This window comes from Ostrea edulis, chromosome 5, assembly GCF_947568905.1.
Source record: "Ostrea edulis chromosome 5, xbOstEdul1.1, whole genome shotgun sequence".
Taxonomy (NCBI): Eukaryota; Metazoa; Mollusca; class Bivalvia; order Ostreida; family Ostreidae; genus Ostrea; species Ostrea edulis.
In genome coordinates this window covers 14390488-14408179 of record NC_079168.1, presented here as the reverse complement: position 1 = coordinate 14408179, position 17692 = coordinate 14390488, and the positions used below count along the sequence as shown (strand labels likewise).

General features: G+C 34.9%; 2 protein-coding genes across 5 annotated transcripts in view; one reads left to right on the top strand and one right to left on the bottom strand.

The window, feature by feature from the left end:
* The window catches only part of LOC125652622 (tubulin-folding cofactor B-like), a 35637-nt gene extending 26847 nt beyond the window's left edge, over positions 1-8790 (bottom strand). Inside the window, exons 1-6 of one of the 2 annotated variants that reach the window (XM_048876102.2) lie at positions 8593-8747; positions 5560-5703; positions 5306-5399; positions 4533-4677; positions 3771-3826; positions 2593-2665 (exon numbers count right to left, since the gene is read on the bottom strand). In XM_048876102.2, the coding sequence (XP_048732059.1) occupies positions 2593-2665; positions 3771-3826; positions 4533-4677; positions 5306-5399; positions 5560-5703; positions 8593-8709 (629 nt within the window). In that variant the 5' untranslated portion in view covers positions 8710-8747. Of the gene's footprint in view, positions 1-2592; positions 2666-3770; positions 3827-4532; positions 4678-5305; positions 5400-5559; positions 5704-8592 lie in introns of both variants that reach the window. The other variant, XM_048881964.2, reaches the window with a different exon arrangement.
* The window catches only part of LOC125652618 (baculoviral IAP repeat-containing protein 6-like), a 47979-nt gene continuing 39062 nt past the window's right edge, over positions 8776-17692 (top strand). For all 3 annotated transcript variants that reach the window (XM_048881952.2, XM_048881951.2, XM_048881950.2), the window contains exons 1-8: positions 8776-9196; positions 12423-12604; positions 12873-13007; positions 13190-13437; positions 14037-14239; positions 14758-14807; positions 15472-15567; positions 15972-16075. In XM_048881952.2, the coding sequence (XP_048737909.2) occupies positions 9016-9196; positions 12423-12604; positions 12873-13007; positions 13190-13437; positions 14037-14239; positions 14758-14807; positions 15472-15567; positions 15972-16075 (1199 nt within the window). In that variant the 5' untranslated portion in view covers positions 8776-9015. The remainder of the gene's footprint in view (positions 9197-12422; positions 12605-12872; positions 13008-13189; positions 13438-14036; positions 14240-14757; positions 14808-15471; positions 15568-15971; positions 16076-17692) is intronic.

Here is a 17692-nt window from a genome sequence, read left to right as displayed (position 1 = left end):
CTTATTTCGTTGTCGTGTTATCAAACACAAAATTTTCCAATGTGAAATCCTATAGAATGTTTTGCATTATAGCATACCCCCAGGAATTTATTATGTGTACATCACAAGTAATAAATGATCATGAACAAGAGATGTTTGTAAAACACATATGCCCCTCCCCCCTGGTGCAAAATTGAAAAGGGTTATACACACACATCATTTAAATGATAGTAGTATCATCAATTCAAAATATTGAGCAGACAATATCTTCCTATGTCAAGAGTGGATTGACCATGTCACCTAAAAACCAATAGGGGTCATCTACTCCTTATGCTGTACCAGTGTACCAAGTTTAGTGTCAATCAAGCAAACAATTCTTAAAATATAGGAGACAATATATTACTATGTCCAGTTCAACCATTGACCTTTGACCATGTGACCTCAAAATCAATAGGGGTCATCTTCTCCTGAAGATGTCCCAGTGTACCAAGTTTGATGTCTGTCAAGCAAAGGGTTATCAAGATATTGAGTGGACAGTATATTACTATGTCTAGTTTGACCCTTGACCATGTGACCTTAAAATCAACAGGGGTCATCTTCTCCTAAAGATGTACCAGTGTACTAAGTTTGCTGTCTGTCAAGCAAAGGGTTCTCAAAATATTAAGCTGAGAGTATATTCCAATGTCCAGTTTGACCCTTGACCTTTGACCATGTGACCTCAAAATCAATAGGGGCCCTCTTCTTCTCATAACCAATCCATATATGAAATATCATTATCATCAAGTGAATGGTTCTCAAGATATTGAGCTGACAACATGTGGTCTACCGACCGACCTACCAACCAACCGTCAGGTGCAAACCAATATGCCCCTCTTCTTTGAAGGGGGCATAATTAAAGAATGTTTGAGCGAAGTAAATAGTTCGACAACAAATGCATTTTGCCATTCTCACAATCCTCAACATTGTAAACCTTGCCATTGCTGTTGCCCATGTTAATCTTAATCGCCCGTGCCTTCCTCCAATACATCCCGAAGAAATTGAGCACTGCACCAGAAAGAACCTTCGTTGGGGCAAACTGATGTTGCACTTCTTCGGTTTTATTTTGAAAGATGTTAAGAATGATGTCACAATGATGTGATGTCACAAACGTTACTGAACCCTGCACCATCGCACTTTGGCGTCCATAACGTTAACAAATCATCGACTTTGGCGCAGACCATCACACTTTGGCATGACCATCTCACTTTGGAGCAACCATTGCACTTATAGTTATATACAGTCAACACTAGTTTACTCTTGTTGAGAACACACATCTTTTTATAGCTCCATGAAAAACCTGACAATTTCAATACATGTATATACACACCCTGTTTTTTCCTAGCCTTTGTAGTTTAGTTTTAGTGCTTGTTTGTCTTTGTTTTTATCATATAAATTTGACTTTCCTTTCTAAGTAGATATTCTGTTGTCCTGAAGATTGATTAATTGATTGATGTTTTCCGCCACACTCCACAATTTTTCAGTTATCTGGTGGCACCCAGTTTTGATTGGTGGAAGAGAGAACCCAGAAACAATGTACCTGGGAAGAGACCACCGACCCTCCGGAAGTAAGCTGGGAAACTTTCTCACTTACCGGCGCTAGCGGTATTCGAACCCACGCCGACAGAGGTGAGAGGCCGTGTGATTTTGAGCGCAATGCTCTAACCACTCGGCCACAGAGGCCCCTCGTCCTGAAGAAGAGACAGGTCGATCCGAAAATTTGTAAAGCACAGAAAAATTCACTTTATTTGGATACCCACTTTCACTCCTACCCAGGGTTGAACACACAACCTGCGAAACTTGAATCTGTACTATGTCAGGAAGTTTTCATGTAATTATAAACTTTTCTGGCCCAGTGGTTCGTGAGAAGAAGATCTTTAAATATTCCCCCTATATATTTGTATGTAAAACTTTGATTCCCTACAGTGGCACCACCCAACCCCTGGGATGCATGGTTTTAACAAACTTGAATTTGAATTATATCAGGAAACTTTCATGTAAATGTAAACTTTTCTGGTTAAGTGGCTCTTGAGAAGAAGATTTTTAAAGATTTTCCCTATAAATTTGTATGTAAAACCTTGATCCCCTATTGTGGCACCACCCTACCCCTGGGGCCATGATTTTGACAAACTTGAATATGTACTATGTCAGGAAGCTTTCATATACATGTAGATATAAACTGGTTCTTGAGGAGAAGATTTTAAAAGATGTTCCCTATAGTATACAATATATAATATATACTTGTATGTAAAACTTTGATCCCCTAGTGTGACACCCCCCCCCCCCCCCCCCCCCGGGATGATTTTTTATTTAACAAACTTGAATCTTCTGCACTGTGTCAGGAAGCTTTCATGTAAATTTCTAATGCAAGACCACTAATGTGGTTACTCTTAACATTGTATCTACAACATTATCAATTCTAATTACAGACCTTGACATCTGACCTTAAAAACAGAATAACAGGCATGTTTCTCTCTTGACCTGCCATCTCTCTACCAATGTCACAAATATTCACAGCAAGACTAGAGATTTGTAATGTTCTCATTTTCCATGATTTTTTAATACATCTAGACTTACTTTCCATTATTCTTGCCAACAGGTTCATCATAATGTACGCCAACCCAATATCCTGGCTTGAACTCTGTTAAACCTGAAAGTGTATATTTTGTTATAAGACAGCAACATCAGTAAACTGTTTAAACAAGACACCCATGTGGAACAATGTTAATCTTACTGAATTAAATCAATCGCACACTTTATATCAAATTCGTTGTATCCATATTTACACCCTGAGGTCTTAATTTCTTCACTATACATATACTGAAAATCATCATATAGTTCCATATCAAGTTGGTGAATTCTGAAGATTTACACATCTGACTCCCTTCCTGGCCGTGCACAGCATATTACAAAGAACTTAAAAAATCTACCTAACTTACATAAGCTAGCCCTTCATTTAAAAAATACAGCTCAGGTTAAAGTATTTGTAAAATAAATCAAATTCCACAGTAAAAAATTTGGTACCAAGAGCAACACCTTGCAACGAGGCTTGTATATATGTGAAACATCAAAGTCCTATCACCCTTGCGTAAAAAGATATCGCTAAGTTTAAAAGTTTTTGAAAAGTAGATCCAAGGTCACTAGGTCAAAAATCTTCATATCAAAAGGAAGGTCTTGTCATAAGGCATCTATATGTGAAATATCAAATACCTATCCCCCTTGGTTCATATAAAACAGCAAATGTTCTTTTTTTTTTATTTTGAAAAGTAGGCCAAAGTCCAAAGTAAAGGTCACTAAGTCAAAAGTCTTGGTACCAATTGAAAGGCCTGGTCATGAGGCATTTATATGTTGCAGTGGAGAGTAAAAGAGCCACATACAGTAAAATAAGAGACCAGGTTAAAATGAAAACATTGATGGAATGGAGTATACATACAGTAAAATAAGAGATCAGGTTAAAATGGAAACATCGATGGAATAGAGCATGTGTTATGCATTTGTAGTCAACTGAGAACAGAAAATCTGCCATGTTATAATCAAGGGATCATATCAGTGACTAAAATTGAAACACATATTCTCATAAATCATGTCGGAATGTAAATATTTCAATCTCTGTCAATCTGTACTGGAACCATGAATACCTGGCTGGTATCTTGGTAACTTTTCACAAATTAATGGAAATTAATCTGTTACCAATTTTTCTCAAATTTCAGCAAAGTCTGGATTTCTACAAAAGTATATACATACACTTTACTTACCTGCATATTTTACAGTACCCCTCCTTGTAGGTTGGTTAGGAACTTTTACTTCACATCTGAAAATAAATGCAAATGAATATGAATTTATCATAATGTGTGCTATAAATGAATGAATATGTGATTTTTATCACTTTCAAAAGTACATCACAGCATCAAGTCCAGCAAGGCTTTTTCAAATTCTTATTCTATTATTCTTTTCCTTTTAAGACAACTTTTTCTGCAAAGTATAACAATTGTGATCTTAGTAATCTTCAGTGAGTGGGCTGAGTCACAATCCAGAATACAATAGCTGTACACAGGTCACAAGAACAGTAACTGGATTGTAAAAAAGGAATAAATGCCTACTAGGTTGTTCATATCATAGGGTATAAAACAATCAAAGCATGGGGTAATCTGAGTTATCAGCAAAGCCAATTATATAATTATACCTTCATTGTTTTTAAATAAATAAATTTAGACATTTCTTATTTATCTTTATATATTTTGAATTTAACTTGCTTTTTTTCATAAAGACATGTATAGAAGTTTTTATGTCTGTCAGTGTCAGTGCTTTTGTTAAGAAATAAGACAATCTAATTATTATCAGTGGCAGTTGTTTATTTCCACCAAAAGGTTTTACTGGCATACATAGATGAAAAATCCAGATATGGCACCCATAATGCATGTTTTGAAAGAATAAACTAAGTGCTAGTAGAGAGGGAATGAGATGACTACTTGGACAATTCTGCCTACCAGTACATGTATTTATAGAACAAACAATACCTCTCTCCTGCTTTCATGCTCTCTGCTTTTTCCTTGCTTTCTTTCTCTTTCCTCTCTTTTTCCTCGTCCATTCTTTTTTGCTCCTCTGGGTCCAATTCCTGAAACCTTCCTAACTTGTTTCTTTCCTTAAAAGCTCTGACAGAATCTATGAAGGCAACCAATCAGTTTATGTCAATCAGTCATAAAGAATTTCTATATTTTCTGCTAAATAACAACCCATAATACCTACCTCTGACAAATGGATAAGATATTGTCTGTTGATAGATTGGTTAACTAAAAAACTGACAAGTCATAAAGGGACCCACAATATATTTTTGATATAATTTCTTTTTAAGTCCCATACCTCTGAAACAACAAAACTGATAAATCTGAAATCAAAAGGGGTCTTCCTCTTCCAAATCTAAGCACTACCTTTAAATCCTATGAAAAACTTCTCAAGTAATCTCAAGCTATTTTGTGCCATAGAAAGCACTATTATCATATCAATAAAAAAATTTCTCTAAGTCCCATAACTCTGTAACAACAAAGACAATAAATCTGAAAATCGAAAGGAATCTTTCTCTGCCTAATCCATGTATTACATTTTAAAATTTATGAAAATCTTCTTAAGGAAACCTGATCTATCATGTGGATGGATGGACAGAGTGATGACTGTAGGACACCCTCCATATGATGGGGTCCTTATCAATAAGATGTCACATGATGTGATTTTTAAAAGACAATACAAACTGAAACCTGCAAAATTTCTTGGGGAGGAGAATGAGCATATTTACCTGTCTTTTTTGCATAATCCTCCTCAGAAATTTCAAATTTTTCCACCTTTGATAAATCTTCAAATTCACCTACTTTAATCGTTGGATCTATTACCTGAGTTAAAATAAATATATATATATATAAATATATCTAATTACTAATATTCTATGTGCTGATAGCTAAATTAATGAAAATATATCTAATAATATTTAAGATAATGTGTTTTAGAAAATTTCATGCATATATGTACATCAAATGACCTCTGTAAACTTACATGGATTCTCATTCCATCGTCGATTGGATAAGAACCTAACAGTGCATTATCATTGTCTAATTTACACACTAATTTGTTGTCCCTGTCATAAACTTCTAGCTTCATATTGCCAGATAAAGAGCCTGTTAACAACTCCAATTTGTTCTACAAAAAAGTTAAACAAAAGTTACATGAAATGACATGCATGTATATTTGTGAATGAAATAATAAACAAGAGGCCCATGGGCCTGAACAGTCACATGACATGAAAACCTTCCATGTGGATACATGTACTATAGCAAGAAGTGTTGCATGTTGACAGTGCAATGAGTGGATCTTTCATACTCGGAGAGTGGAATGGCCTCAGGCTTTGGGATTGATCATTACACATCACTTGGTATAAATACGCCATTTTTCTGCTAAGTATGTGTTTCTAATGCCTCTTTCTTGCTATGATGTTAACTAGAAACAAAATGGGAGAAGAGGACAGGATGTAGACCACTATACCATCTAAACCTTGTGTTCACACGTCTCTACTCATCATCACCATGTATTCAGTTCGGTTGTTTAACATCCAGGAGTCAAGATCAAGAAATCACTACAAGAGCCAAACAGCCTAGTATTCAACAGCACCAAAATTCCTTTCAAAGAAGCCACTTTAGTTTTTCTTACAGATGTTAGGTTGTAGAGAAGATTTTTGAAAATTGGTAAATTTTTAGCAGTTTTTTGTCCAACACTTAGGCCCCAAGGATGCAGGAGTCCTGAAATTTACAATATATGTCCCCATCTTTCCAAAGATGCTTCATACCAAATTTGAAAAGAATTGGATTGGTAGTTATAAAGATTCCGGGAGCATATAGTTTTTGGCCTGTTCGTCTTTGGCAAAAACTTTAACCTTGGTCATATCTTTAACACCATGAGAGGTAAAGCTTTCATATTCAGTTTGTATATTACTTGTGGCAAGACCTTTCCATTGACACCAAAATCTTTGACCTGTTGACCTTAACAATGACCATTGACCTACTTTTAGAAAATTCAATTGTAAGCCATATCTTTCAAATTGTAACAGGTACTGTTTTTATACTAAGCATGTGCATTTTTTAGAATACCTTTCTAATGATACAGATTTGGTGACCTTCACCTAGTTTTGGAATTAAAAAAAACCCATTACAATGTCTTACAGTTCCACTCTCCTGTGATCTGTGGGCATCAGTGTTTCAAAAAACATGTTGTTTTGTCATGTTACATGTTGATAAGTTCATAAAACTGAATATAAGGTCAGAATGAAACTCAAACAATAAAGATCAGCACACAATAGCACATAAATATTGAACATGAGTACCCTTTACAATGATTTATACTATGTTCATTGCTCATATAATTCAGTTTGGCAGACAACATTTTCTAGTTGTAGTTATGAAAACTGTGTCTGTGAAACACTCATGATATGGCAGCAAAGTAATTCTGGTACCTAAATAAATGGCCCATCACAAGGAATAGACATATGAAATATGAAAGCCAAATCACTAAGCATTCAAAAGTTATGGCAAAGATTAAAGTTTTTCAAAATAAGATCAAACTCCAAGGTGATGGTCATGAGATCAAAAAATTTGGTATGAAAAGGAAGGTCTTGTCATAAGGAATACACAAGTGAAATATGAAAGCCCTAAAAGTTACGCAAAGGTTATAATTTTTGTATACGGACAAATAGTTCATTCTCATCCAGTATTAAGCAGTAATTCGTCCCATGTTATTATGTTTGACAGGCCGACAACTGACAATTGAAACATTGTCAACGGCTTACAGTTCAAACAGTTATCAACAGTTGACAGGTCTAGTAGAGATGACAGTTCAAACAGTTATCAACGGTTGACAGTTAAAATATTTGTCAACAGTCCAAATATTTATCGGCAGTTAAAAGACACAGTTCAAACATTTATCTACAACTGACAGTTCAAACATTTATCAATGGTTGACAGGTCAACAGTTGAACCTTTCGCTCCTTGAGAGGTACCATGAAAAGTGTCAATCTTTCCCTCCACGAGGGATACCATGAAAAATGCCAACTGTCGACCTGTCAACCATCATCCTTTCCTTCCTCGAGTGATACCATAAAAAGTGTGTACTGTTGACATATCCCTCCTCAAGTGATACCATGAAAAGTAGGGCTGTCACGGTTCCAAAAATTTTCGGGTCGGGTTGGTTCTAAAAAATTTACTTCGGGTTCGGGTATTTCGGTTCGGGTCTATATAATTATTTATAAAATCTAATATACAGTTAAAATCAAAAACCTTTATTGTATTTTGTCACAATAATTCCTCGTGGACGTGGACTGAGGTTTAGACTCGATATCCATGGTATTAGAAACAGCATTGTCACTTCAACTCGTTTCCATCCATGTTTTCAATGTTTTGTCATTGACGATGTTGCTCCTGTGGCGTATTTACAATGTGTCTGACATATCTTACATATACTGTCATTATTTACAGTTTTGTCCACAATGCCATCATTTAACAATTGATCAAAATACAGCCACCTTTGAGGATTTTGACGACATAATGATTCTATTTTAAAAACCAAACCCAAACCGAAATACGGAAAAATGGAACCGCACCCGACCCGAATAACACAACCTGCGGTTTTCGGTTATTTCGGGTATACCCGTTGCAGCCCTTATGAAAAGTGTCAACTGTCAACCTTTCCCTCCTCGAGGGATACCATGAAAAGTGTCAACTGTCGACCTGTCAATCTTACCCTCCTCGAGGGTTACCATGAAAAGTGTCAACTGTTGACTTGTCAACATTGCCCTCATTGAACAAACCAGCAATTAAAAGAAAAAAGATATTTGCGCAATAAATTACAAAATAAAATTTGAGACAGGAACTATTTGTCCGTACACTACTGAGTATTGATTTCTTTTCCTGTGTCAAAGCTCCCTGTTAAATTATAGAAACTGTGATAAAGAAAAATTTTGGCATTATATCTATAACCACCAATTCAGTTCCTATGTTCTAAACTATGCATGCCTGTCACTGTCAGAATATGACAACAAACCTTAAAATCTGCAATTGTTAAATCTTTGGGAAATCTTTTCTCTGTCCCAAATGAATTTGCCGAGCTTGTTACTCGCACGTTAACTTGACTTTGTGTTACTACACTAAACTTCTCCATTTTCTACCAAGAGAACTTTCGTCTTCGTATGACAATGCTAGTTTTCAGCGTGTAAATAATCAAGATCACCCAAACGCTTAAAACGAAATCACGTTATTCTGGTCACGTGATACAATTTATTCAGTTTCTATATCGGTTTGTTGAGCTTAGTATTCGCATTTATGCTAGGATATATTGAAGATATTGATAAAATAATGTATAATGAATCTATTTTTATCTAGTAAATCGTGAATAAAATATGTTACACAGAAAAACGAAACCATATGATGATGTCATTTGAACGAGAGTTGAGTTTAGGGAAAGAAGATGGCGGCCACTGAAAAACAGTGGTATGTTGGAGAAGACGGTTGTATATCAGTTGGAGTACCCGCCAGTGCCGTCACATACCACTCCGCCTTAAATTCAATTATAGTGTCAACAAAAGAACCATCTATAAAAATTTTTGATGTTGCTTCCGGTGCTTTATTGCAAAAATCGGATCTGTCAGGTACATAGATTGATATTTTGTAATAGAGAGGTTACAAGTCCCATTAGATCTAAATCGATATGCAGTCATAAAATGTATATCATATCTGATAATGTTGGTTTTGTATTTTACTAGAAGCATAAAGATTCAATGAGATATGTTAAAGTTTCAAGTTGAGTATGGTAGCATGTTGGGAATATTAACTTGCATCACTGACCAATAGTCAATAATGAGTATAATCTTGATTCTTGCAAAACGATTTTCCCTTCCAAACATCGAAATATACTGTCACTTTCAGATTGCTAGGCACACACATTAACTGCATTTCTTTTGCTGGGGCTCACATTCTAAAGTCTTTATAAACTACGGACTACTGGTACACAGGATTTGATACTCGCCAAAATTTAAATGTGCCATTGAGGCAATGTTACTGATATTAATTAGGTTGCGCGATTAGGCTTTAAGTTGGCCATATCAAAACAACGAAATGAAGGGTTTTATGTAATTTTTTATTTTAATATGTTGACCCAATGACGGAGGTCCTGCTAAAGTGAGTGCAGCACAGGTACAACTAAAACTTAGTATGGACTAACATGTTGTATTTTACAACTGGAAGTATATATAAGTAGGCAAATGCTTTTATTTTCTACTTAGCCTATGAATGGTGGGTTTGGACCCTCCACCCCAATAATATATGTGTGTGCCTTGGGAAAAATCTGTAGTGTACTGAAAATTGTATAGTCATCCAAAATCTCCATTTAATAGAAGGTGGTGATTATCCGGAAAGTTCGTCTTATAATTCCCATTTAGCAATGGTGTATTCTAATTTAACATAATAGTATGTATACATATTTCAGTATTTGCATAATAGTGAATAATTTCAACATGTTTGACCCCCCTCCCCCCCCTCCTTGTTGTAATGATGCATTAAAATCCATCTACAAACCTAGATTTAAGTAAAAGTGTTCATGATCATTTCATGTTAAATATTTTTGTAGACATATGTACAATAATGAATTTTTCTTGCATAGTTTTTAAGTCCAAGGTTGACTTTCATCATCATATGTGCTTGCATGCTAAATTCAGCCTTCAACTCCTTCTTTAAGTCCGCTGCTGTTTCAGTTGTATTATGACATCAAAACGTAGACCGTGACGTTATGCATTTATTGTCTTGTCATGGTATTGCATTTCATTATATATTAGGCCAGTTGTGATGCACTACATTATGTAGGGAACCACAAGACTAAGATGAAATTACAATAATCCATGGAAGTTCATAATCTGAGATCAAAGAGATGTGACTTTGCAAGATCTCTGCCGTTTTGATGAGGGACTTGTTGGATTTTAACCAACAAAAATTTCTAAATGTATGTGCAGCTTTAACTTGGACTTTTTCATATGATTTAGTCATTAGAGCTCGCAGTGCATTGTGCTGGCTCACTGAGCTTGCTGTTATTAATTCCGTTTTTAAGGTCCTATCTGAAAGATCTGACAGCTACTTTGAATTATAACTGCATCGGATGTAGAACTTTCCATACTAAACTTCAATTAGGACAATATGGAATTTTCCTGTTATTGAAAAAATCAAAGAAAATGAAACGGTAACAGACAATTTGATTTGAATAACATGTATTTTTTAAATGAAAAAAACCCTCGGAAGTCGCAACTTTTCACCAGGTCACTATTTTGGCTACCTTAATGGAGAATCGGGTCAACCAGTAATTTTTGTGTGGATTTGACAAATGTCGAGTCCAGGTACATGTTTAAAATCTTGAAGCATGCAGAGTTGTTTCACACTTTTAAGTGCTTTAACCCCAATAATTGTGTAATAACCCCCCCAACCCCCCCAAAAAATGAAGCTTAAATCATGGTGGTATGTTTCACTAACAGTAGATCAGTGATAGAATTAGTAATGTTCCAGTGGACAAACCATTACAAGGGTAATTAATGTCATATTATTGTTACTGTGTCACAATGCCTGATCAGCTGATTGATACACATAACAAATCATTGACTCATAATTTTTTTTGGGAGACTGGCAATATTGATGAGAAAATCTTACATAGTTTATAATGTAGAAGAAAATCGGTACTTAAATTGATGACCTATATTAAATCACTAGATAAAAAAAATGCTATAGTGGAAGTACTTAAATGTAATCTAGATATTTTATTAGGCCCTATATAATTTCTATAGAAACTGTTCCTTTGACATACATTTGTGTAACATTATTTGACAGGAAATGCATCAAAGGTAAACATGCCTGCATCTACCCACGTAAAAAAAAAAAGTATAACTTTTTCCTATCAGTTTTAGCATTGGATGGGGGGCCTGTCATTTATTTTGTGTTGTATTTAAGATAAATTGATAGTCTATAAAGTTGTTAAGATATTTTTTCATTTGAATCTCGCAATGAACTTCCTAAAATACTACAAAAATCTTATTGAGAGGCACATTCAAAAGTTAATATTTCTGGGGAGGACTTTTCAGTGGACAAATCCTTCCAGCCATTAGTTTTCAAAACCTTTTGCAACTTTATGACTGAATTCATTTCTAGTTTCTCAAATTTCAAAAGATGATCTTGATTATAGTTTTCATGATAAACTATCATATTTTTTCCGGGTCTGTAGAGGGCTAACATTATTCCCCATGCTGAGAAGCAGTTGTTTTTCCCAATATGGTATCTAAAAATTCCTAAATGACGAAGGGAAACAAATAAATCGGAAATCAAAAGTTTTTTGTTTGATTTTAGTTAAGGACTCTTTGTCAGGATACTTCAGGTATTGACCTATGTTCAGTCACCATTTCAGTAGAAACTAATGTTGCTTTACTTTAATAAAATCTTGCATGGACTATGCTCAGGTCATAACTGTTTTGGAGTTTTTCCAATTTTCTTTACCATGAAAAACGGGAAACTGAAATTTCCTTGAATTAGTGAATAAAATCAGATAGTTTTGTTTTTAAAAATTATTAAGAATTATACCCAATATGTCTAGGCCCTTGAAATCAAAAGTTTAAAAAAAATCCCTGACATTTAGCCCTTGGACATGTACTACCAGATTTAGTGTTGGATTGATAAATTGTTGACTTCATGATATGACATGTTTCATGATAATTTGCATTGGTTCAGTTATTTTCAATATAGTGATACATTTTATATATTTATTATTGATAGATTAATTTTTGATTCAAATAATGATATAATCATGTTGAATAGATTTCTAATAAGACACTTTTCTTTTGACAGCAAACACCAATGATGCAATCCATGCCATATACCTACCTGAAAAAGACAAAGTGGTTTTTGCGGATGATTACTCAGTGGGTGCAAGAAATGACCTTCGTGGAATGCTGTTATTGGACACTGCTTTGCAGACATCTGTCAGCAATTCAGAGGACCAAGTCAAAGTGGAAATCCCACTTGCAGAGGTGAGAAAGTCGCAGTTTTACAATTTTTAAGAAATTTTCAGGAGATAATTTGTTCGGAAAAGCCATAACTGTGTAAAGTGTAAACCATAGAATGTGTAGTACACTGCAAAAGATGGCCAATACTTAGATTTAGATGTGTCTGTGTGTTACATGTATTTTAAATAAATGAATCTAAAATGATGCTCCTCAAAGTCAAACACACTTTATTATGATATTCATAAAATGAGTTCAAGGCTTTTTCATAGGGTCGTGTTTTGTTTGTTCACAGGCTGGGCAGTTTCACAAGGCATTGATGAATGCTGAGCTCCCAGGAGTAGATCATGTTGATGAAGTATGTAAGGAGTTGGAGAAGAAGATAGATGCTGTCCAAGAGGCAACAAAAGGCCATTTAAAAGCAGCTAAGGTAACACCTGTTGCTCTTGATTATGTAGATTCGTTATGATTGTGTAGAATTCTATGATGGATGTATTATATTATATATATATATATAAGTTTGGTATCTAAAGCTCTGGATTTAAAAAAAAATGTAGTTCTTATCAAAATGTTACATAGAGCATTGAAAGAGGTTTTATGTTGAAATTACAGTGGGCCACAATTTGTTTGGAATTACCATTTGCAACTCTCAAAGCAGTTTGTACAGGACTAGTGAATGAGATGAAGCGTCTCAGCGTGAATAACCCGGGCCTGTCTGTTGCCTCAGCCATTGGGGACCGACTGAACTACCTCCTCCCGGGCAGTGGAGAGGGTTGGAGCAGCACGGTGGAAAGATCTCTGATGTATAGTGAAGTGGCCAGACAGAAAACCTTCAGGACATGGCCTCACATGAATTACAAGTAAACACAGTGATGCTAATCAACTACTGTAAAATCTAGGGTGCATTTTGCAATTCTTATGTTTTATTATTAACACTGTTCTTAAAATTGTAAATCAAATTATTTTGTTTGAGAGAAATTTCCAAGATTCACATGGGAAATAGGGTCCCAAAAAAAAAAAATTTCCACATATAAAGTAAGTGTTCAATATCTTTTTATGGAACCATTTCCCAATTTATACATGTACATGCATTGTGAAATTAGTTGTAGATTTTGCAGCAGATTCTTCTATGGTTCTGAAAGTTGTTCAAAGTGTGAAGATTAAATTTGTATCATCAAAGCTTTACCTAAATCTTAAGTATGTAGTGTATGCCCTGTAATGGATGAAAGTTACCATAAAAAAATCATATTGGTGGGAATTTAATTTTGTTGTTTTCATGGTGTGGAGTTTAAGTTTCCGGGGAAGGGGGGGGGGGAAGAATAATAACTTTTCAAATCCCCACTAACATGCAAACCACAAAGATTTAAACCACACAAAAATAAGCGATTATTTCACAGGAAAAATGATATGAATTAGAAATTAATAGTTGTAAGTATTGCTTAAAAACTTTTTCTTAAAGATGGGCGTTGCCAGATCCAATGTCCCAGGCTGGATTTTACCATCAGCCGAACTCCATGGGGGATGACCGTGCAATGTGTTTCACCTGTAATGTTTGTCTGGTGTGCTGGGAGCCGACAGATGAACCCTGGTCTGAGCATGAGCGACATTCTCCTACCTGTCCATTTGTGAAGGGAGAGTACACTCAGAATGTTCCTCTTGCTGGTATGTAGTGAATTATATGCTTCTGGCAAATGCTGCCTTCATCAAAAACACCTGAAAGATACAGATATTATAGACTAACTGTAATAGACATCAGTGTATTGTGCAGATGCATGTACTCAATCGTAAATAGACAAGATATTCATAAGGTGTACATGTTCTCTTTCATTAATCAATTAGGATTTTTATGTCCCCCAGGATCGAAGATAAGGGGCTAATTAGTTTGGTCTATTTGTTCATCTGCAAGTTTAAGCTTGGTCATAACTGAAAGGTCAAGGTCAGTGATGTGTGACAGTGAAAAGTCATAGGTTAAGGTCAAATGTAATATGGATTTGACCATAGTCCAAGACATAATGTTTCGGAAACCCATCATGATTCATTGTAAGTTTAGTCTAAACATGTCATATACTGTAATATTAGATTTCAGAGTTCAGACTGAAATAAAGAAAATGTGCAGTATGTCAATTTAAAATATTTAGGATTAAATTGTTATTATTAAATGATGTATACGTTGGTTTCAGTCACCTATGGAAGCCAGCCTGCCAAACGACATGGAGAGAATGATGACAAGGTTTGTATTCACTCCTTCACTACAAGCATGAAAATTAACACATCACTGAACTTTTCTGAAACCCAATACATTTTTGTATGCCCATCATAGACAGGCAGTATTATCATGGTCTGTCTGTCAGCACTTTGTGAGTAAGATTAAATCCGAACATATAAGGCTAGAATCATCAAGTTTGGTACACATACAGTGTATTCCCAATGATTAGAGGGAAAAGCCTATTGTTTTTCAAGAGTGAAGATGAAGGTTAAACTTAATCGGTAATGGGTAATAATGAAGGAAAAACAGTAATAAGACTAGAACCATCAAGTTTCCATGATGTTGGTGCCAAGAATATTTGGGGGGGGGGGGGGGGGGGGGGGGGGGATTTTGCTTTTCATTATACTTTATCAGAGTGAAATATTTCTTCAGTATGAAATGTAACGAAGCCATTTTAAAACTTAACATTTTATAAATACTCTCAGACATTGGAGAAAATGTCAAAAGAATACTATCAGAGCCATTTTTGACCAGTGAATGGTTTATTTGCATGTTAATCTTTTCTTTAATTACTACTGCATTTCTGAATAAATTGGACGGGTATTTTTCATTATTGCTCTTGTTGTTTCACAAATATGGTTGTGTTATACTTGTACTTTGTAATGCAGTATTTTGGTCCATTTTGTAGATCGAGTGCTTTAGTACAACTGCCTCCGAGAATTTTGTCGCAACATCCACTTCAAATGGGAATATAGTGGTGTGGAATGTAGATAAAATATTAAAGGTAAAACAGTAAAGTTGATTAGAAATGTTTATGCTCCTAGATTAGTGACTAGGGGTATTTAATGATTGAACTTTCTGTCATATATTGTCCATACATGTAGCTAAGACATTGTCAAAGATATTAAAAAGTATTGATTTGTGAATATTGTTTTTGAAGATGTTTCAGGGAGAGTGGGTGTTGTATCTTGTACTGCCTTTTATTTCTGTTTTAAATTTCACTGGAATTTCATTGTTTTCAAAGATAAAGACTTCAAACTTCCTACAATCAAATAGAAATTCAACATTTTGGAAGATGGGTGATGGATCCTTGAACATATATCTTTTTAAACATAAATGTATCATTGTTTTCCTTAAGCAGCAGGAGTAAGTAAAAATGTGAAGCATATTTTGTTTGTATTTGAACAGAAATATTGCCAGTTTAACTTGGATCCTTCCAACCCTGTGATAGCATTAAAGACGGGGCTGCAGATAGAGAGGATCTCTGCTGGATCACAAAGTGCCTCAGAAAGGTTTTATCACCTTCAGAAACTTATCAGTTAGAGTGAATTAGAAATGACAAAAACCCATACATGTACAGTAACATATTACCCGGTATAATACTATATGAAACAGTGTAAAATGTTCCTGGACACTTGTATTGATGATACATGCAATTATTCAGACCTGAAATCTATTATTGGACATGAATGGTGGCTTTAACTTCCCCATTCTACTGAGATTTTCATTGCTGACCCTTGCAACTTTATCTGCTATTCATAAGCTATGAGGGGAAAAAATAGAAATTTAATAAAGGGGGAAATTTTGTAAATTTATTAACCAAAACCAAAGTAGAATTTCCTATGAATGTCTTGTTACTTTGAAGATCTTAAGATAAGTCAGACATAATTTTTTGCCCTAAATGTTTAGTTTTCATGCAACAGTGTCAGCAAAACTGTCATATCACAAGTTGAAAACCCACTTGTATATTCTCATTCTATCAAATAATCTATAAAGGTAAAGTGTATATTTGTTGAACACAAGACAAGAGTTTATCTAAGGTGGCCCTAACTGGACAACAATTTTTTTTGCACCAAGTCATGTTATTAAGAAGCATTTTGCACTGTTGTGGAGATAATTCTGGGACTGTAGTCCTCCACATAGCTGTAAAAGTCAGGTTGTTTTTGAAAAATCAATGGATTATACAATATTGCAGCTACATATACATGTATATGTACCTTAGTTTGTTCTTTTCATTACACCACCTACAAATGAATTTTATGGACTTTCTGTCTGTCCTGTTGGACCATAAATTTGATATCAAGAGGCATAAGATGCTTATACTTAGCACAAAGATTGCTTCTGGTCAGAATGAGAAATGTGTCTTGACCCTTGTCCTATTTCATTTTTATAAGGTCAAGGTCACTGGTAGAAAAGTTTAATTTTGTATCAAGGCCATACCTTTGTAGGAAACTTAAAGCAACACAAAATGTTATAACCTGAGGGTATACCATGACCCCAACACAAGTCATTAGATAATGTCAAGAAAAGACACTACAGTTTGAATTCGGTGTCTTTGTAACTTACATGTAGATTAAATGCCCACACTTGACATAAAACTTACTCTTTCCTGTCATGTTTCTGGACTAAGATCAAGGTCACAAGGGGAAAGAAATACAAAATTATCGATCAACCATACAGTATGTTCTATGTATCTTTAGAGCAGAGATACATTAGAATTACACAAGTTGCTTGGGACCTATGTAGTTGTCATGATGCAAGACCAGGGTCATTTTGACAATGTTGGGCCACTAGAAGAAATTTTGTAACAGAGAAACATTGTACACTCATAGTTGACCCAAAGAATGCTTTAGACTGGTTATGTGACTTGGCCCTCCATCAAAGGTAATTTATGATAGGTTAAGGTTGTTTGACACGACCCTATTCTACACAGGAAGAGAAGGAAGTAAGTAAGGTTGCAAGAATTAGAAACATAATCTGGTACATAAATAATAATTTTGTAATGTAGGAATTGTACAAATTTTTATGAATATGGCATTCAAATGCAGTTAATTATCATCACTCAGTTTATTGCTATTTTCACTATATCGCCAGGTTTTGTTAGGTACATTTTTCCTAAGTACTATGTA